This window comes from Cnephaeus nilssonii (genome assembly GCF_951640355.1).
Source record: "Cnephaeus nilssonii genome assembly, chromosome: 6".
Classification (NCBI taxonomy): Eukaryota; Metazoa; Chordata; class Mammalia; order Chiroptera; family Vespertilionidae; genus Cnephaeus; species Cnephaeus nilssonii.
The window spans coordinates 15662174-15684382 of NC_137077.1; the positions used below are offsets into that span (position 1 = coordinate 15662174).

A 22209-nucleotide genomic window follows, 5' to 3' on the forward strand; every position below is an offset into this window, starting at 1 on the left:
GGCAGACGTTTCTTTTAAAGCCCACAAGATCTCAATTGCCTTTAGTTCAAAAAAAATCCACATACCACAAAGGCACATCTTGGATGACTCATTCTAAACCCCTACAGTGGGCTATCAGAGTTCTAACTCCTATTCAAATTTCCTCCAACTTTTCTCATTTATTTAAAGCCTGGCTTTATGAAATATTTAAATGTAGGTCTTTATATTACATTCATCCTCACAACTGGTGATTTGTTATATATGAGAAACAACTTTAGAATATGTTATAATTGTCTGTCTGCATGTATTTGTTTATCTAGCTAGGATTTCATTTAGCGAATTAATATAATTTGCTTTTTAAATGCATCCAAATTGAAAATATAGTTGGTCAGTTGTTTTTGATTTTTTTGTTGCCAAGTTCAGTGTAATTACACTAATAATTATGAATTAATTCCTCCTGAGGTTGAGTATTGCAATTCAGAAATTTTGCTTTCAAAACCTGGTGGGATTTAGTACAAAATCCTATAGGTAGGATATATTGAGTATGTACTGAAATTGCATCAATGATCGAACTTGTCTCATAAATGAATTTACCTCTTAAAATTATTTCTTAGGTTTGAGAGGACAAAGGTGAATGAGTGCAGAAGTATGAACAATACACATTCAAAGTATATTGTGTGCTATGGCTGAAAATGAATGAAACTTTTTCACCCCAACCTTGGGCTTGTACTGCAGCTAGACCTTAAAAGTCCCTTTCTTATTGTGCTGTCTGCTTTCTCTTGTATATGCATCTTCAGTTACATATTGCAGTTCTCAATAGGAATGATACATAAACTCCCTAAATGTCTGTTGGTAGTATAATAAACTTTTTTAAAAAAGTAAGCAAGGAGTTTGCTTGTACTTAAAGTTTTTCTTTAGGCTAAATCTCAGGTATGGGCTATCTGGAAGGAACTACATTTTTTTTAAAAAATGGGAAGAGGTATGCTTTTAAATTATTTTACTTAATTCATTCGGTTAATAATATTAGATAAATTTTTCCCAAATGACTTCTATTAAGTCGTTTCATTGGTTAGTCAACGCTCTGTGTGAGTATGTGTGGCAGTGGTGGTTTTTCAGGTAAGTACAACAGCCAGATGTTCAATAAGCAGATTCCTAAACCCAATTTTATACTTCAGTACCTTGAATTATTATTCTAAATTGCCACCCAACATCCAGTATACTTTAATAATGATCTATTTAATAAAATCTGTGTTGTTCAGCATATTTTCTTTTCTGTTGTGTGCTTTTCTTCTTCTTCTTCTTTTTCTTCTTAGGGAAATAGTTCTCAAACTACTTCAATATGAGGCATCAACAAATGTAGCAGACAACAAGGGTTATTTTCCTATTCACCTGGCTGCCTGGAAAGGAGATGAGGAAATTGTGAAGATTCTTATTCATCACGGGCCATCGCATTCCCGAGTCAATGAACAGGTGCACTTGTCCAATGTTTGCTCATGCTATACCTTTTCTAGAGTTTTGAGAAGGCAAAGCCACAAGTGAAAATTTAAATTATTTTAAAATGAGATTAAAAAGTGAATGTGAAAAGATTTGATTACTTCTGTCTTTACCCTGCCAAAGACTTTTCCACTACTGAATTTTCTGAAGGGAAATTTGAAAATTTCTTTGGCATTTGTATACAGTACATAGGCACTAATTTGGGCATTTGTTAAGATATTTGTTAACAAGAAAACTCCATTTAAAGGAAGTAGTGGTGATATTTTTGCCTGCCTTATATAAGCATAGATTTTATAGTTCTTGAATATGTAAAGATAGAATGGAATTCACATTTATAATATGAATTAGAGCTTTTCTTAGTACAATTTTAAATGCTAGTGAAATAATGATAGCTATCATTTGTATAGTGCTTTACCATTTACATAGCACTTTCACAATAAATGCCTTTTGCGAATCAAAATACAATGTATAGAGTTGCTAGTCACAAATTAAGTTAAAAATTTTCTGTATATGTAAATATATACATATGCCTAGAGTAAGCTGAGTAAAACACCAATAGCAGTTGATACCACAGGTGAAGTCATAATATTTGCAAGTGCATAATATTCATATTACTCAAAATAGACATATTAAAAGAGGAAGGGCATTGTCAATATTCTAAATAAATAAGACCACAGATTCCAGAAAGCAGAATAAAGGCCCCTAAAACAGTATGATAACAAACATCTTAGCTCTGCATGCCCCCTACTGTTCCCATTTTGTAAAACAATATTTGAAAAACAGCATGCAGTCCAACAATTGAATTTCAGCCATGGCATTAAGCTGCAGGTTGGCAGCTGTCCAATATCAATGCAAGTAGGTTACTCTAGGGCAAGCACATCTAATAAAGTATAATTAGCATATTGTTCAAATAGATACAGACTTTGCAGGCCCTTGGATGAAATTCAGACTGAAGAGTAAAAAGTAACACTAGCACTAGCTATAAACAGCAAAAGGAAGAAAAAAAAATGTTTTTCCAAAATGCAATAGGAAGAACTAATCAAGAAAAATGTTTTATTAATTGGAAATGTCTTAGTAATACTTATCACAATAAAAATGTCTGTGTTTACAGGTTAAAGATGCAGGATATTTTTTATGAGAGTACACACAAAAATCTGATCTTAAAAAAAGGCAGATATGGCTCAGTGTATCATGCTAAAAGGAAATGTCTGAGAATGCTGTTCTGTTCTTCAGAAAACCAGAAGTTAAAAGATCATTTGTGGTATGAGCCATCTGGTGGTTATTCTGAATAACTGTCTGAATGTCCCAAAGCAAAACCTGAAATAAGATGGAAAAATAAACAAGAGGATATTAGTTTTTACAAACAAAATATTTTTTAAATGACATGAAAATAAGAAAAAAACACACACCTAGAATTCATTTATATTTGAAACTTGACAATTTTAAATGGGGTATGACTGCAGTGGTATATTTTAAAGAGAAACACTGGTTTTGTGTGATGTTGAACAGTTCAATTAAAATATATAAAAAAGTCTTTCCCAAGGAGATTCTTTTGTCACTTCTATACTTTGTGTTTTGGCTTCTATTTGGCTTCATATTAGGGCACCCGTATGTCTTCATTCTCTTATAAGGAAAATGAAATGAAACTTAATTTGGGAGACCTCTCTGTAAATCTTTCATTATCAAGAATTTACTGATTAGTGGGGGACGCCAGTCAAGATAGCAGACCAGGTGGCTACTGTGCTCCCCTCCTCCCATGACCACATCCGATTTACAGCTAAATTACAGAACAGTCAACCTGGAGAACCATCTGAGGACTAGCTGAACAGAAGTCCTAAACTAAGCATATAAAGAAGAAGCCACACCTGGCCGGTGTGGCTCAGGAGTTGAGCTTTGACCCATGAACCAGGAGGTCAGGGTTTGATTCCCAGTCAGGGCACATGCCTGGCTTGCAGGCTCCATCCCCAATAGGGGGAATGCAGGAGGCAGCCGATCAATGATTCTCTCTCATCATTGACGTTTCTATCTCGCTCTCCCTCTCCCTTCCTCTCGGAAATCAATAAAAAATAAATAAATATATATATATTTAAAAGAAGTCCCGTTGAGACAGCAACAGTGTACTTAAAAAAAAAATTGATGAACTCATTTGTCTTTTGGAAAGCCAGGCTATTGAAAGTGTGTTATAATTGTTATTAATCTCTCTCATTAACAAATATCATGGAGGCGCGGTGCACAGTGCAGATCACACTGGAACACCGACCATCTGGGCCCAGCAGGGCCACTGACTAACATGGCTAAATCATTTATCACTCTTGGAAATTGGAATAAATAATGTAGGGAAAAGTTAGATTTTTTCCCTATTGAAGTGACAAAAATCAAATGTGATATTTTTGATGCAATCAATGATGCATACTTTTATCAGATATAAAATTCTATTAGGAATACTTACCAAAATAGATAAATCTTAAACGTATTTTCAAAGCATCTGAGGTTTTAGATGATGGAGTTTACCTTTTGATAAGGAATTGAATTTCTGAAAACGTGCGTCTTCTGTGTTGGTGTTAACAGAACAATGAGAATGAAACTGCCCTGCACTGTGCAGCTCAGTACGGACACTCGGAAGTCGTGGCTGTTCTCCTGGATGAGCTCACGGATCCCACCATCAGGAACAGCAAGCTGGAAACACCTTTGGACCTGGCGGCGCTTTACGGACGGCTGAGAGTCGTCAAAATGATCATCAGTGCGCACCCGAACTTAATGAGCTGCAACACTCGCAAGCACACTCCGCTACACCTCGCCGCACGCAATGGCCACAAAGCGGTTGTTCAGGTGCTGTTGGAAGCAGGAATGGATGTGAGCTGTCAGGTGAGTCTTCTGTTCGCTAGGCTTTAAAAGTGATGTTGCTCTTGCGTTGCTTTGAGATGCAGTTGTTAACCCTTTGCACTCGCTTGCTTTTTTCTCGATTCCTTTATTCTAATGCTAACCATGTCGAGTCACACTCGACATCCGAGTGCAAATTAAAAGTTATACATAGAGCGCGGCCAGCGTGGCTCAGTGGTTGAGCATCCACCTATGAACCAGGTGGTCACAGTTCGATTCTGGTCAGGGCACATACCTGGGTTGCTGACTGTATCCCCATTAGGGGGCATGCAGGAGTCAGCCATCAATGGTTCTCTCTCATCATTGATGTTTCTATCTCTCCCTCTCCTTCCTTTATGAAAAAAAAATATACATACACATATAAATATATATATTTAAAAAAGAAAAAAAAACATATGTAGAGATCGTACCATTGTTTGATTAGTCAAATTGTCTGCAAGTATTTTTGTAACTACTAAGTTCAAGGCACCCTGTCACACACTTTTGGGAAATAGTTAGAGATATAAGGCATGATCTCTAACCTCATTCTAATTTGAGGGCTATATAATGAAAAATTATTCTTAGGTGGCAGTTGTGTGCGGTATCCTTAGTAACTGTTTCCTTTATTCTAGTAATTAGCACACACTAGGAATCCATCAAAGTTGAACAAATGAATGAATGAAATGAAATTCACTTGAACATTTTGAGTACGTACTTTGTGTTTAATATGTCAACACATTTAGAATCCGGTTCTCCACAACTGTCCTGAGGGAAATGAGAGCTGTTAAGTTCCAGTTAAGATATGAGCAATCAGATTCAAAGATTTAAGAAATTTGCCAAAGGACACATAGCTGATACACCCAGAATGTGAATTTAGACTTCCTGATTAAAGTCCAGGCCTCTTTCCACAACAATGTGCTGTATGTACATAACTAATGAAGGAAAGACCATTGTACCTAAAGCTATCAGAAAAACAGTTTATTGGAGACGTGGTTTGAGTTGAGCTTTGAAGGATGGATAACATTAGGATAGATTTTGTTTCTCCACAAGGAAACGGTAACCTGCTTTTATTATCTGTTCCAAGTTACCAAAACTTTTAAAAAACAATTTTATTATTTTCTGACTGTTTTTTGGCTCCCAAGTCAGTGGTAGCATTCTTATCTTCCAGAGACTCTTCTGGTTCCTGTCAGGTTGTGATCTTCTCCCCTGTGTATTAGTGAGCTATTGCTGCATAACAAAATATGCCCAAACTGAATGGCTTCACACAATAACTGTATTTAGCTCATAGTTCTGGGGTTGGTAGTTTAGTCTGAACTTACCTGGGTAGTTCTTCCATCTTGGCTGGGTTCTCTCATTTGTCTGCGGTCAGTTGTAAGTCAGTTAAGTGGTTCTGTGTCAGGGACTGACTGGATGTTGCCTGGGATAATAGGTGAGATTGGAATGTCTTCTTTACACTATCTTTCTCTCAAAAAGTGCTGAGCCCAGCCAGCTTGGCTCAGTAGTTGAGTATCAACCAGAAGGTCACAGGTTCGATTCCCCGTCAGGGCACATGCCCGGGTTGTAGGCTCGATCCCCAATACCCCTATTCTATCTCTCTCACCCTCTCCCTTCCTTTCTGAAATCAATAATATATATATAATAAAAGAAAAAAGAGAAGTGCTGATATTACAGAGAATATGTATGAATATATAAAATGATACAATGTTTTTAAAACCTGTAATCATTCTAATGCAACTGTGTTTCTTTTTCTTATTTTTTTTTTTTCCAGACAGAAAAGGGGAGTGCACTTCATGAAGCAGCTTTGTTTGGAAAGGTGGATGTTGTGAGAGTTCTATTAGAAACAGGTAACTATCATGAGACCCCATGGAGCTTATTCTACCAAATACTATTTTTATTTCAGGAGTAAAAGAAAACAATTTATTTATTTTTTTACATAATCACCCTTCTTATCTTCCCTCCAAATTGCAGTTTTATATTCATATCATGCAGAATTGAGCCTCAGTGTTTAGATAAAATTTATATAAATGTGTACCTTTTTTCACTTAGTAGATGTTTTAGTAAAAAGCTCTTGGAAATTAGAATGATGTACATTTAAATCACAGTAAAATGTCCTAGAGCAACTTCCAAAAGGAAAAGGAAATCTCTGCCTTCCACAAGAGGAGCATCCTGTGAAGTTATGACAATTGCTTTGTTTATTAAAGAACAGAACATTTTCCTCACTTTTCATATTGCGAACTGTGGTAAACAGCAGTTAGAGTTCTCTATCCATAAGGCAAATTCTCCTTCTGGTTTTTTCATCAACTGAGTTGCTGTTGTTTGTCAGCTGCAGTGATTTAAAGGGGACCTTAGAGGGAATGCTTTGAAAGAAAAAGTAGGTTTATTTGTCTTCGTGGGCATAGTGCGATTAAAATGAAATAAAATTGGAACAGAGGAGGGATTATTTTTTTCAGGATCAAAAGGCATGAATACCAATTCATACTAGGAAACAATTGATGAGTCTTTTGTGTTATGGGTATATTTTATGCTTTTATTTTCCTCTGTAAAAAAAAATAAAGTGTAAAACATTGGCAGACTATGGAATTTTGATTGTGTTTTTACAAAGTTAAAATTTCATGTATATTGAACTTGACATGTAACACAGTGATATATTAAATGAGTTGAGGCACATTTAGTTAAATGTGTGCTAGTCACACATCCCTATACAACTGAAAAAATAATAAAAACAATACAGACTCTTACTATGATGAACATTTGAGGCCAGATACTGAAAAGTGGCTCTGTTTGTCTTCAGATGTTTGGAAATTTATAAACTTTTTTTAGGGTGGCGAAAGCTATTTGCTACATTAATTTCTTCAGTGCAATATGTATTTTCAGAATTAAAATAATTCCAACCGTTTTTAATTATGCACTTCAGTAAGTTTGCTCACCATGCAGATGATGAGTGTTGCTAACATTGATTATAATGTATGAAATATTTGACTTTGGTATTTGGACAAGAGTTCTAAATAATCATACTCTTTCAACTTTCTTGAATATTCAAGTATTTTAAGACTGTTCTTATATTACCCAATGGTACATTAGTATAATTTAAAAATATTTTTATGACACACAGACTATATAAATCACATGACCATTATACTTTAGGAATTCACATTCTAAATTAATATTTTCAGCTTGTACCATTTAGTTTACAACTTAAAATAGCTATAATCCTAAAAAAAATTAAGAGTTAATTCATTATTAAGATTATTCCTAATATTTGATAGCAGTAGACGCCCACCTTCTGTTGGATGTGTAGGTGTGCACATGTAACTTAATTAAAAAATGACTTTTTAAACATGCTTAGTGTGTATAAGTTTGAAATTAGAGCAGTTATATATTAACAGTATCTTCTGGTCACTCCAATGTTGTATATCTAGTGGATTTTTCTTTTTCTTTCAGGAATTGATGCCAATATAAAGGATAGCTTAGGGAGAACTGTCTTAGACATTCTGAAAGAACATCCATCTCAGAAATCTCTCCAGATTGCAACACTCTTACAAGGTAAACAGTATTGAATGATGGATGAGTGTGCCTTAAAGTTAAGATTCAATTAAAACCCGTCCTAGTTTTCCCTTGGGGTTTGAGGTAATGTTTTCCTTTGAATGAACTTTTTCTTTGCGTTTTTTTCTAGTAGACATTTAAACTAAATAAAATTCTTTGTAATGCTTTATTTTGGTATTTCAACTACTCAGTATTTTAAGAAAAGCTAAGATATGTTTTCATGCACTTGATATTAGTCTCTTTTAAACACAGATATTAAATATGTAGTTATGAACTGGAAGGTATAAGGTTATACAGTGATGATAATTAAGTATTATATTACATTTGAGTAATCCTTAAAGAGTTTTCAGGGATTTCTGTTATTTTGTCTTATTTCTTTAATCTGTGAGGGTAAGTCAGATGTCATTGTTGTGAAGTTCTGAGAGTCTAAGGGACTTGCTCAAACTCGTGTATTCTATTCGGAGTGGTGGAGTTGGTACATAAATGCTGGGTTAACAACAGTAAAATAGTATGTAGATTATTTTCTCCCTAATCCAGTAGTGCCAATAGTTCCATCTTGCCAGCTCTGTTTTTGATAAAGGCCATTTAAATACTTTTGTAGTTAGTTGCAGTCATTAGGTATACTGAAGGTTTGACAACCGTTTAGGTACTGCTTTTTTGTTTGCAGGATTACACACGTCCCCATTTGATTGAAAACTTTTATGAAAAATTTAGACTTAGACCAGCCGGTGTGGCTCGGTGGTTGAGCATCAACTCGTGAACCAGGAGGGCACATGCTAGATCCCCAGTGAGGGGTGTGCAGGAGGCAGGGGATCAATGATGCTCTCTCTGAAGTCAATAAAAAACAACAACATTAAAAGAATTTAGATTTAAATGCTCTCCCTTTCTGCTTGGTGCTAGGCCTGGCATGTAGCATGTTCCCTTAAAAACCCAGAGGTTTGTTCTCTCCATTCCAGTCAGCTCAGACACTATTCAGCTGCGATTAGCCCCTATAATTGTTACGGATTGGCTGCAAATATAATTGAGGCGGGAGGCTGACCGGGTTTCATTTGATTATCAGTTGGGAGGCTGAAAACAGCTTTGTCCTGCAGGGAGATAAGTGAATTACAACCAAGTGAGCAGGAGAAATGTCGGGTCAACAAGGGCCAAAGAGGGGTAAGGAGAATAGATACACTACAGGAGGTCATTATGCTCTCTTCTCTCCAAATTTCCAAAACCTCTCAGGGAAGTTCAGGCCCCTACAATTTTCTTGTCAATAAAGAAGTTAATTTTAAGTCAAGTGCTTATAGAGATAAATCAGAGAAGAGTACAAGAGTGGCACTTCATATCAATTCAAATTAAAATCGAGTCGAATCAAAGCTGAAACATAAAAGTAGTACGCAGCATTTTTATAAGTCTTTCTCCTCTAGGTGATTTGTATTTCATGTTGGATTTTTGACTCTAACTGAGATTTAAAAACAACAACAACAACTTAGGCTTGTGCATAGTGTGTTTTTGGAAAAAGCAAAATAAATATACACTAAAAAGGGAGCATGACAGAATTACAGACATTTTTTATAAGATGCTGCATTAGTTCAACTTAAATAAAATATTATTATAGAGGAATAACTGTGTTCTTTTAAATGATCATGATTTATTAGGTATGCCAATTTGTGATAGGGTACATGGGACACCTTTGAATTTTTAAAATTATTGGAAAACTTTAGAATGTGAACACATTCTATATTCTTTGTATTCCTGGATTTCAAGTCACTGGTGCATCTTTTTTTTTTTTTCCAGAGAGGAAAGGAGAGGGAGAGAGATAGAAACATCAACGATGAGAGAGAATCATTGATCAGCTGCCTTCTGCACACCCCACACTGGGGATTGAGCCCACAACCCAGGCATATGCCCTGACTGAGAATTGAACCGTGACCTCCTGGTTCATAGGTCGACACTCAACCACTGAGCCACACCGGCTGGGCTCACTGGTGCATCTTAAATCTTATGAAAAAGTTTATTATAGCAATAAAGCCAATTGATAGTAGGTAAAATTAATATTTGTGTCCCCAGGAGAAATTCAATTTTCACAATTACTGCATGAGTCAAAACTTTTAAGCATAGAAGCCTATAGGTTGCTTTCTTTTCCTAGTACCGTGGTAGGCAAACTGCGGCTCGTGAGCCACATGCGGCTCTTTGGCCCCTTGAGTGTGGCTCTTCCACAAAATACCATGGCCTGGGTGAGTCTATTTTGAAGAAGTGGCGTTAGAAGAAGTTTAAGTTTAAAGAATTTGCCTCTCAAAAGAAATTTCAATCGTTGTACTGTTGATATTTGGCTCTGTTGACTAATGAGTTTGCCGACCACTGTCCTAGTAGAATGTGCCTAGTAGAATTGCCCTTAGGTAAAAACTATTTGGATGATATGAGGACATAAGTGGCTGGCAGGAGAGCACAAACTTTCTTAACTGGATTTTTTAAAAAAGGTTGCTTCTGAATAAAGAAATGCAAGTAAAAGATCCCCATAATCTATTCATTTAATCCTAACCACAAACTGGAAGCTTCATGCTTGGGAGAGATAGCAGATACATTTTGTTTAGATCACATATTTTTAGCTCACACTGTTGCCATTAAAAAAAAATTGAATTAGCTTTCAACATTTAAAAATCTAGGATTTTAGTTAAAACTCCAGAGTTTTTTTAAAAAAAATTGCAGGTTTTCTTTTTCCTTCATTGCCTAACTTTAGGTGGTGCACCTGCTCTCTAGCTACTCATGGTCCGTATGCTCTCTGCTCTTTCATGACACTGGTGCTGACTATTTGTGGACACTTTCCCTACATTGAGGTGCTGCTTTCTTTATGTTCAAAAGTGAGATGTTTTCTTGTCCTATGTCTTTTTGGCTCTGCCACTTAGCTGTATGAATGAGGCCAAGTTAAAGTCCTTTTCCTTTAGTTGTCATCTTTAAAACTGACATTGTAATTGTGCCCGTGTCGTAGTTTTGTGAGGATTGAGTTAATTTATATTAAATACTTAGAACATTGCTGGGTACATAGTAAGCAAAATTTTCATTTTAGCTGCTGTTACTAACTTCATCAAAGTTAGAAAAATGAGAGAGAGACTGAGTGTGGGACATTGCTCCAAGAATAATGAGAAAGAACATTATTTCTTTGTAGGAATAAAGTTTAATATGCAATTATGCTTATCTTACTATGTGACAACACCATTTTATCATAAACTTATCCCACTTCATTCATTTATGTTACTTGACTGGTTGTTGTATCCAAATGAATTTGACATTCCTGCTTAGGAATCAAGTCTATTCAAAGCATCTTTCAGAATTTTAAATTTTTTGGTAGAATACATTTAAGGAAACCATGGATGTTATTGTGTTTTCAACAGGTGAAGTTATTTCTTTTAAAAAAAAATTATTATTGTTTTCAGAGAGGAAGGGAGAGGGGGAGAGAGAGAGAGAAACATCAATGATGATAGAGAATCATTGATTGGCTGCCTCCTGCATGCCCCCTACTGGGGATCAAGCCCACAACTTGGGCATGTGCCCTTGACTGGAATCGAACCTGGGACCTTTCAGTTCAAAGGCTGATGCTCTATCTATTGAGCCACACTGGCTAGGGAAGGTGAAGTTATTTTTAAGGAAAGAATGGATTAAGTTTAGTTTTCAGAAAAAGGGTTCATAAGTCTCTACCAAAATATCTTTTTTGTTTTCATCAAGAGCTTTAAGTTAATAGCTCACCGTGAAGTTCTTTGGGTTTTTTGGCTTTATGAAGTTCTTATAAAAACTTAGGATGTATTTAGGATATGAGGAAAGACATGGAAAATGATCACCAGAAGTAAAGCATAAAGTTTAGTTAAAGATTTTAAAATAAATGAATTCAAATATGTAATTTTAAAACTTATACACAGATTATTTAGAAGGCACAGGAAGACCAGCAGTCCTGGAAGCACATGTACAAGAATGTACAACACAGGAAACACACCTTTCGTCTCCTCTTGAGTCTCCTTCCCAAAAGACCAAAAGTGAGTAGCTAATTATAAATCCTTGAAATGATACTGGACTTTTAGCTACAACTTTGTCCTATCTATACAAAATTGCTAAGCCTTGTGAAAATTTCATGTTTAGTAAGTTCTACCTTATCTTCCATATTTTATCCATTTATTCAGCCAGCATTTATTGAGCTCCTCCTATTTGTCAGGCCCTACTCGTTGCCCTGAGATACAGAGGTGAGCAAGGTAGAGAGCAATCCCTGCTGCTATGAAGTTTACATGAAGAGGATATTTCATAGTAGGTTATTTTTTCCTAAAATGCATTTTTAATGCAGAATAAAAAATACTGATCTCTGGCTTGCAACTACTGGATATTTTTCCAGAATAAATTATCAGTATAAAGTGCCATTCTTAGAATGATTAGAAAAATGAATATTTGCATGTAACCTACAAATATGCATGTTTTGACAGGTGCTGCATATTATTTACCTGTTTCTTCTGAGTCTTCCCATAATGCCACATATCATAATTCTAATTTATTAATTACTTGTTTTAATACATTTTACTATTTATTTTTTTTATTAAACTTAGGAAGTAGGCTCCTAGTATAATTTTAAATTTGCTAATGAATTGTTGAATGAATTCTGTCAGTGAAGTGTAATGCTGATAAAAGAGTGTGGAAAGTTAAATGCTGTAGTAAATGAAGCTTTAGGAATCATAATTCCAGATATTTTATGTACCATGTATATGTGAACCTTCAATACTTATTTCCATTTTGAAAAATAATTATAGGCAAAATTGGAATTTCTCATTGTCTTCAAATATTCTTGTACTATTTATAGTTTAGTATCTTGTTTTTAGCAGAATAGTTTCTGAGTATTTGATCTTGTTTGCCATATTTTGAGTTCTATTACTATAACAAGTCATATTTCTATTATTTAACATTAAGTTTTATCAGTGGCCTTTCTTGAAACTTTGAAAAAATTTACTGTCCCCTTAACAGGTGAAACTGTGACTGGAGAATTATCAAAACTCTTGGATGAAATAAAACTCTGTCAAGAAAAGGATTATTCTTTTGAAGACTTGTGCCACACAATATCAGACCACTACTTAGATAATTTGAGCAAGATTTCAGAGGAAGAACTTGGGAAAAATGGAAGCCAGAGTGTAGTAAGTAATGGGGGGGACGGGCAAGAAGACAACTCGTCTGTCTTTACCAGTGCAGTGTGTACCGAAGAGGCATGGGCTTTGTGCACTATCCTATCTGCTGACTCGGCCAGTGTCAAATGTCAGGCTACCTATTACTTTTCCCCTCGTGTTCGTTGGTGTTTTATTCTCACTGCATGTGGAGGGGAAGGGATGCTTAGATAAATCACTTGTAGTTTGTGATGATCTCGTTACTGTTAGCCGTTCGTAGTTGCATAGTTCCTTTGGTTATGTTCTTCTAGTTTTATTGGGTGTGATGATACTGGTTTCCTTTTGTCTTTCTTCCCCATGTTGTCTGTGAACTGAGGCTAACTCCATCTTGAAGAAGAGAGACAGAGCCCTGTGTGTAGGGTCACTCCGCATGTCATTGTAGGACAGAGACGTGGTGGGAAGTTCGACCTCCATGTTTTTTATAATCCCAAGGGCTTTGCCTATAACCTACAAGCTCAGAATCTGAATCATGAGTTACAGATGCTTGCTTGTTTGGATTTTTGTATTGGCACAATAGCAAGAAAAACTGTAGAGAATCAAGCAGTTTAAAATTAAGATTTGGATATCTATTTTGTGTCCTATAGAGGAAGGATTTATAGGATGCACTGGTATTAAAGGAAATGTATTATGATGATTCTTTTATAACTCAATTTGTTTTAGAAACATTTTCTTCTAAAGTCAATAGAGTGGATTGTGTTAAAGGGATGCCGTATGATTTATGAAAACAAAAATAAATAGCCAAGTATCGTGACTGGTATGAGGCTATTTATTTCATTTAGTTAGTCAATGTGAGCTGTGACACTTTCCCAGGTAGTAGCTCTTAGTCTGGAAGGTCCACAGCTGGTCTTACCACATAGGCCTGCTTCTGTTTTTGTTTGTTTGTTTGCTGCACTATCTTTTGTAAAACATCACACTGTTGGCTCCAATAGAAGGTCTTTATGAGTGATGATGATTAATTATATAGTATATGCGCAGAAGTAAATACTTGGTTTTACCAAAAGAAAAGAATTTATATTAATGAAATATTTATGATAGTAACCTTAATGTCAGGAGAAAATTCCCTGTTTAAAAATATAAAAAGGTATATATTGTCTCCAAATTACAAAGCAATTACATTTCAATATTTCCTTGAAATTGGTTAGAAATGAGACCACATTTTTTTTCTGCATAAACAATCCATGGTGTTTAGGTTTTTATATCTGTCCCTAAAGATTTCTATAAATTTGCTGTTTCTGACCCTCTATATTTAAACCCACAGACTTTTGGAAAGCCCTTATTTTTTAGACCAGTTCATTTATTAAACTTTTCTTATTGTATGTACCATAGTCGTAAACAGATTTTGAGCAAACATCCCAAATGCATTTATTTATCCTATCTAATAAAGAGGGAATATGCTAATTGACCCTCACACTGTCGCAAAGATGGAGGCACCCACAGCCAATAAGGAGGGAATATGCTAATTGACTGCCCCACCCTCAAAGATGGCGGTGCCCACAGCCACAAGATGGCTGCACCCAGTCCCCTCAGCCCTGCCGGGGTGGCAGGCGCGGCAAGGCCGGGCCTGCCCCCAGGTGGGCCTGGCCACTCCATGCGCCTGCCTCTGGAGTCCCCCAATCCCCTCAGCCCCCCAGCAGCCCAGGGCCAGCCCAAGGCACAGGCTAGCTGCCGATGGTGGCTGCATAGCCGCCCATGGCCGCCCGAGGCTCAGGTAACCAGGGCTGGCTGAGGCTTGCACTGCCGGCAGTGGTAGCAGCAGAGGTGTGATGGGGGCGTCGCCTTCCTCTGATCGCCGGGTCGCCTCCCGCCCCTGAGGGCTTCCGGACTGTGAGAGGGGGCAGGCTGGGCTGAGGGACGCCCCCCTCCAGTGCATGAATTTTTATGCACTGGGCCTCTAGTAAATTATATATATCTATTAGTATTCTAAGAATATATGATATAAATTATGAGTAATATACTACAAAAGAAACTCAAGGGAGGAGGATAAACAATAAGTGTCAATAGAAGCTCTAAATTTTATTCTTTTACTCGGCAGGTAATCTGTGCCCCCTGGGGTCTGTACACTCTCTTTGGAGACTGTGCTCATTCAGATTTGTAACTTTCAGATAGTGATGGAAGGGACATCTGGCATTGCTGGGGTGACATAATTTGAGGAAATGATGGCCAGTTCCCCCCCCCCCCTTGTAAGCCAAAGATTGTATTGTGATAGTAGCATGAGAGAAATTAATGCTCATAAATTGAAATTAAGTTTTTCAAATTCAAGTTCATTCTTTCACATAAGCAATCGCTCTTTGTTTCTGTGACAAACCTTTATATTTTGTTCCTTGAAAATATTGCCATTTTAAATATTAAACTTTACATGAGGCACAAAAGCAGAAGGAACAGATGAGTAAGAGCAAGGAATTCTGTTTATTTGGGATAATAGAGTTTATAAAGGGGGAAGATGGGGAGAAATGGGGGATAAGTATAGAAGGATAGGTAGAGGTCAGGCCATGGATGATTTTGAATGTCATGCTGAGAATTTTGGTATTTATTTCTTAGGGAATGAGGAAAATCTAAAGGATTTTGGGCTGGTAAGACATCAATGGAAGTGGCCTTTCAGAAGATACATGTGATAGAACTTGTTATTGAATGTTGAAAATGTAATCAAATTATTTTTACCCTTGTCTGCAGCCTGTGTTTTATTTGGGTTCATTTCCTGTTTTGTTGAATATTTGTTTCCATTCATCAAAAATGTTTTTACCGAGTGTTGTTGTCAAATTATGCATCAATTTAACCAATTACTTATAGATCACCTATAGGTCATCTACATGTTGTGAGTTATAGAATTTATAACAGCAATAATGAGAGACAGTTCCTGACTTCAAGGAATTAAAAATACTTTTTGCAAGGAGTCTCTAGTCACAGTGTGCAGGCAATGCTAACATATAAAACAACAGCTATATAAGAGCTACATTTGTTAGGTGCTTGCTGTTTGCTATTCTAATGCTTTCTATGATTTACGTCACTTTGATCCTCATAGTAGTCCTAATAAGTGAATGATAGACTTGGGAAATGACTCAGCAAGTGGCAGATTCAGGATTCAAACTCAGAGCCAATGTCTTATATTTCTCATAATAAACTATACTGTGGCCAAAGGATTTTTTTAAGAAGGAAGAGGTTAGTGACGATTTATTGGCATTCATTGAAGACTTCATGGAGGTAGGGAGAAACTAAACTGGGTCCTGGTGGAAGAGGAGATGTGCCATGTACTTATATTAGAATGAATGAATGAATGGGAGAGGATTCCAGCCTGCAAAGGCAGTAGGGAGTGAGACGTAGCATCTAATTTAAGGAGAGTGGTTTACCATGAGCGTTGATTTGAGAAAGTAATGGGAAACAAATTTGCATGAGTTATTTTAATACCTTACACTTAGGGAGCAGTTTATTTATATTAACTGGTTTAATCCTCACAATAATCCTATGAAATAGGTAGACTTATTTCTCCCATTTCACAGATGAGAAAACAGAGGCACAGAGAACTTTTATGATTTTCCCAAGCATACATGGTAAGTACCAGAGCCAGGATTTGAACACACACAGTCTGGGCTGGAGCCATACCCCTTACCAGACAACATTTTGCTAGGGACAGATAATTGTATTGGGAAAGCTAGTCAGAAGTTTAATATTGATGCTGAGGAGAATAAACACTTGAAAAGGAGAGTTCTCTCCTGAAAGTGAGATTTTGGGAAGATGGAAATGGTAACTGAATGTCAGATGTTCTGGGGAGAAGCTCAAACAAGGAATGTCAGCAGTGGTTATACAGTAGGCTTATCTGTTGAAGCTTCAAGAAATACGGAAGCCCTCAGATACCATGTCAGACCAACTAAAGCAGAATATTTGGGGTGGCTCTAAGCATTGTTCTTTTAAGAAGTTTTTTCTAACATGCACACTGTTGGTCTAGAGGACTCAAAATCTGCCAGGTCCCTGCTGAGGTAATTGAGGCCTGAGGTGCTGAGTTTGAGCTGAGGTCTTGGTAACAGCACACAATTATAGACTCTTAGAAGTGGACTAAATCATATAGATTTTCTAGAATCCAGCCCACTTCTACTTCCTAGGGTAAGAGCTCTAAAAATCTCTTGAATTAGGCACATTTTAAAGTTCTCACCAAGCAAATTCCAACTACCGTTCAGTCATAGTCCTAAATTAAAATTATTTCTATTATGTCAGAATGTTAAATGTGGACATTTTTGTTGGTTTATTACTCACATTACTGGCTGAAGGACAGGCATTTAGGTTCAGTTAAAATTTAATTTTAGATGATATGAAACATACTACTTTTCATTGTAATATGACAAATCCAAAAGTAACTTAGAAGGAATTTAAATGTAAGGAAATGTGTTGTGTAGCATTCATATTATTAATAAATGTATTTATCTATTAATGATGTGGCTTGAATTTTGGGACTATTTTAGCTATTCATAGTTCTGTTTAGCTTTTATTGCCTTTTTCTTCCAATAGAGGGCACTCTAATTCAGTAATTTAAAATACAAAATCAGTCATCTTATGTAAGAACTTTATTTTTGAATTGGAGGTTTTTGGTTTTATTAAAATATAAAATTAGCCTTAAGGTTGTAGTTTGAACAGTTTTACTAATATAAGTGAATTAAAATTAAATTCTTATTGTGGTTGAATGTGTTTGATTAAAAATTTTGCATTTAATTTGAAAACCAGCGCAAGTTATAATTACATTTTCTCTTGCATAAATTTTAATTCAAAAGTTAGTCTCTTTTAAAAGCTTTTATAATATGCATGTGGAGCCATTTTCTAAATTGAATTAGGACGTTATATAATCTAGAATGTAAATTTCAAAGAAATATAAATATCTTCACGTTTTTCCCCCCAACATATGAAATTTAGGTTTTGGAAAGAATATAAAATAATCAAAAAAATTTATATTCTCTTCACTTATTTTCCCAACTCATATATTCAGTTTTCCCCTCTGTGTGTATAAATGCTGTGCACAACTCTTAAACGTGAACACACCCTGACATAGATAAATTTGATGATAACATAAAGATTATTAGAGCAGGTTTCAGAATCTAGATTTTAGGAAAACATATTTTTAAGATTTAAAATAGAAACAATAGTGTGGTGAAAACCTGGGAGGGGCAGGTGCCGGGTGGAGGGCATCAATGGGAAAAACCCCCCCACAAAAACAAAGGGGACATCTGTAATTCAATAAAGGTAAATTTTAAAAAAGATTTAAAATAGAAAAAGCATTATTGTCTCATTAGCCTATGTCTCTAAGAAATAAACAGGAAGCTTCAGGGATGAAATGCATTATATATATTTTTTTCTCCTGAGGGGAAAAAAACCTAGAAACAAGCAGCATCTAAGACTTGTTGTTTGAAAGTGGTTGTGCAATTGCAGGTTTTGTGCAATTTTACTCAGCCAGCACACCTCTTTTCTGTTATTTCACTTCCTTTTTCAATGCAGAAATCTTAAATTACATGTAAACCTTCAGAAGTGTGAGGTCTTTTACTTGAGTATTTCAAGATTTCATGGTCTCAGTTTTTATACCAAGCTTCGATAAACTGCTTGAGAATACTCTTGGGAGTTGGGGGGCTGGGAGTGGGAAGTCTCTATAGGAAAATATACTTAATTTGGTACCAGAATTCAAGTCTTAAAGATCAGTAGAATCAAACACCTAAAATTCAAATGGTGTCTCTGAAACAAAGTTTACTTTTAAACCTATTCAACACAATTTCTAGAGCTTAAAATTAAGAGTGCATCAATTTCAGAATTGTGAGAGACTGCTATAGCTTTCCCATCCAATTCCCATAAGATTCAGAACACTTTAGGAATTGGATTTTCTGTAACATAAGCAGAAGGTTCTTCTTACAGGGTTATAACTGAGTCTTCAGTATATATGAGTTTGTTGGTTTTTAAATAGTGGAGCCAAGTCTTAAGCCATGGTAACTATTGTCTTATTGGAAAGATAGTGTTCAGAGAATATTCTAACTTCAGTAATTCATGTCTTATATAGTTGCACACATTTTTTGGAAGTGGTGATTCAAGGCTGCAGTGTACTAAGCCCACTTTTGGATTGTCCTGACAGATTTTTCCACAATTTAGAGAATGTGTAGATTCTGATGACCTGTGTTAATATTTTAGAACAAATACCTTTAACCCTATCTATGTACATGCAAGGAAAAATCCAGAATCTGAATGGTAAAATTCTTGTCCCTTCTCTCACCTGAGAAAAAAACTTTTTGTATCTGTAGTGACTCTAAGAGGATCATTGAGATAAAAAAGAAGTCATTCTTCTGAACTTATAATACAATTGATTTTACTTTCATGACACATGTCTTTGTTCTGCTTTCCCTTGTAGTTATATACATTTTTATATTACTTCTTACAGACTCCTTGATGGTAGAATCTATATTTGATTGATCTCTGTAATCACATCTGCCTACACAGTGCCTTGCATGTAGTGGTCTCTCATGGAAATTCATTGAATGAATAAATGCATAAAAAGACAAACACTGCATGTAAAGGTGCATATAAACCATTGCTGTAAGTACACCATTTTCATGGAAACACACGTTTAATTATTTGGAGATGAATTACAGAGTCCAAGGACAGGTTTTTCTCATTAAGCCTGGAGTCTCAACCATTTTTCTTAGGGAAGAATTTAGTCTAGCAGTTAAGAGTATGAGATTGGAAGTTACACAGGTGGACTTTCAGTAATCACTCAGTGTCTACATGGAAGGGATTTCTCGAGTGAAATGCTAAATACTCTGTTCTTGGATTGGTCTTAATAAATATTTTACTTTGTAAAAGACAATCATATATTCTAATCACGTTTGCCGGATGTTAGGGAGGAATTGCAAACATGGCAAATAACTGAACTTACATGAAAAATATCTCAATAAACTGAGATTCTTGGCTCAAAGTAAAAACACAGAATTCAGTGGGAGTTATAACAAAATCCTGTATTTGGGTTCCTAAAAATTCAGTGGTATAAATATAAGATGGGAGAGATTTAATAGGGGGAGTTGTTCATGCAGAAAGGTCTTCTGAGTGTGGACGTTTTGGACAGGATTAAATATCAAGGACCTTTTGTCATGGACCAGATGTCTCTGTGGACATTGTAGACAGGACCAAATGTCCTGCAATGGTTCACAGAGTTTAATCTATATGTAATTCTTTTCCCTATTGTCTCTACTCTTGAAAACCATTCTTTACAAAACCCTTTTTGATTCATATATATATATATATATATATATATATATATATATATATATATATATATATATAATTGCTTTTAGAGAGGAAGGGAGAGGGAGAGAGAGAAATATCAATAATGAGAGAGAATCATTGATCAGCTGCCTCCTGCACCCCCACTACTGGGGATTGAGCCAGCAAGTTGGGCATGTGCCCTGACTGGGAATCAAATGTGACCTCCTGGTTATAGGTTTATATTCAGCCATGAGCAACACTGGTCAGGCTGGTCTTGCTATTTATTTTATTTATTTTTAAACATATTTTATTGATTTTTTTACAGAGAGGAAGGGAGAGGGATAGAGTCAGAAACATCGATGAGAGAGAAACATCGATCAGCTGCCTCCTGCACACTCCTTACTGGGTATGTGCCCACAACTAAGGTACATGCCCTTGACTGGACTCAAACCTGGGACCCTTGAATCCGCAGGCTGACGCTCTATCCACTGAGCCAAACCGGTTAGGGCTGATCTTCCTATTTAGATCCAACGATTGGGATCAAATATTATCACATTTTACTTAAAAATCATTGCATATTTTCATAGTCTGTCCTGTATTTTTTATGCATGAATTTTTGTTTTTGGTTTTATGGTAAGCTCCTTGATGTCAGGGGATATATTGATTGATCTCTCTGTGTATCCTTAGCATAGTTCCTCACTCGCAAGTTTAATAAACATTTGTTGAATAGGTATGCTAGGCCATGGACATCAAAAGTCTGTTTGGTACCTGAATTTCGATGCAGACCTATTAGATCATTCTAATCTCAGGAGAACAGGTCAAGTTATATCTTTCTTAGGTAGCAATATAGTTCTTTCAGTAATAACAAGGAAATCTTATATTACAAACACTATGTTTGATTCCTGATAACATATATAATGGGAATCTACTGTGAGGATATAGGAACATATGTCTCACATTATTAATTTTCAAATTCTTCAATATTTTGTGATAAATATTTTTAAAATTTATCTGTTATTCTTTCAGTATAAGTTGAGGTTGGCTATCTTGAACCAGGTGTTTTTTCCCCCCAGTTAATCCTAAGAAATGGTCTTAAGCCAGAACCTTATTTTCCCTGATTATTAGTGATTCTTGCTGATTATGATGTGTCCAGCTGATGTACAGTATCATTGTTTGCATGTTCTTAAACTGTGTTTTACACTAAAATGCCTCTCAATATTATGAGCATTCTGTAAGTTATCCAAAGGCAGTAAATTCCCTTTCTAAAAGTGTTTAAACTTTTAAGTATTTGAATTATTTTTGAAGTTTGGGAAGTTATTATTTTATCTACTTTGCAGATATAATGTCACCAGTTTTTGTTTTGATATTTCCCTTCTCTCTGATCTCTCTAAAATCTCTGATTTGAAAATAATCTTCCTAACAGAAGAGCTCAGCTATTATGATGTCCCTGACAAGCTATACTTTATGCTCAGGAGCTAATTAAAAAAAAATACATTTTTATTGATTTCAGAGAGGAAGGGAGAGGGAGAGAGAGAGAGACAGAAACATCAATGATGACAGTCATTGATCGGCTGCCTCCTGCTCACACTCTATTGGGGATCGAGAGCCCACATTCCAGGCATGCGCCCTGACCAGGAATCGAACCATGACCTCTGATTCATAGGTTGGCCCTCAACCACTGAGCCACACTGGCTTGGCAAGAGCTAATTATAATGTTTTTTTTGAAAGTTTAATTATAATTCAACATTATTCTCACCTCACTTTCCAGATAATGATGAAGTTAAATTTTGAAAACACTCAGCTGCATTGTTCATTTGCCAGAAAGCACCTAATTTGTAATTCTGTTTCAAGGTACACATTTGAGAATTCTTGATTCTCTTTTGGAGTAAAGGCCTTGGACAGCCTGCTCTTATAAAAGAATCCCATTTTGCTGCCTAAT

The 22209-nt window shown here is 35.9% G+C and overlaps 1 protein-coding gene across 5 annotated transcripts in view; it reads left to right on the forward strand.

Moving 5' to 3' along the window:
* Positions 1-22209, forward strand: part of ANKS1B (ankyrin repeat and sterile alpha motif domain containing 1B) — a gene marked incomplete at its 5' end in the record, with an annotated part of 797243 nt that overhangs the window by 109616 nt on the left and 665418 nt on the right. For all 5 annotated transcript variants that reach the window (XM_079773890.1, XM_079773888.1, XM_079773891.1 and 2 more), the window contains 6 exons: positions 1293-1449; positions 4042-4338; positions 6101-6176; positions 7774-7875; positions 11772-11885; positions 12856-13022. In XM_079773890.1, coding sequence (XP_079630016.1) covers positions 1293-1449; positions 4042-4338; positions 6101-6176; positions 7774-7875; positions 11772-11885; positions 12856-13022 — 913 coding nt within the window. The remainder of the gene's footprint in view (positions 1-1292; positions 1450-4041; positions 4339-6100; positions 6177-7773; positions 7876-11771; positions 11886-12855; positions 13023-22209) is intronic.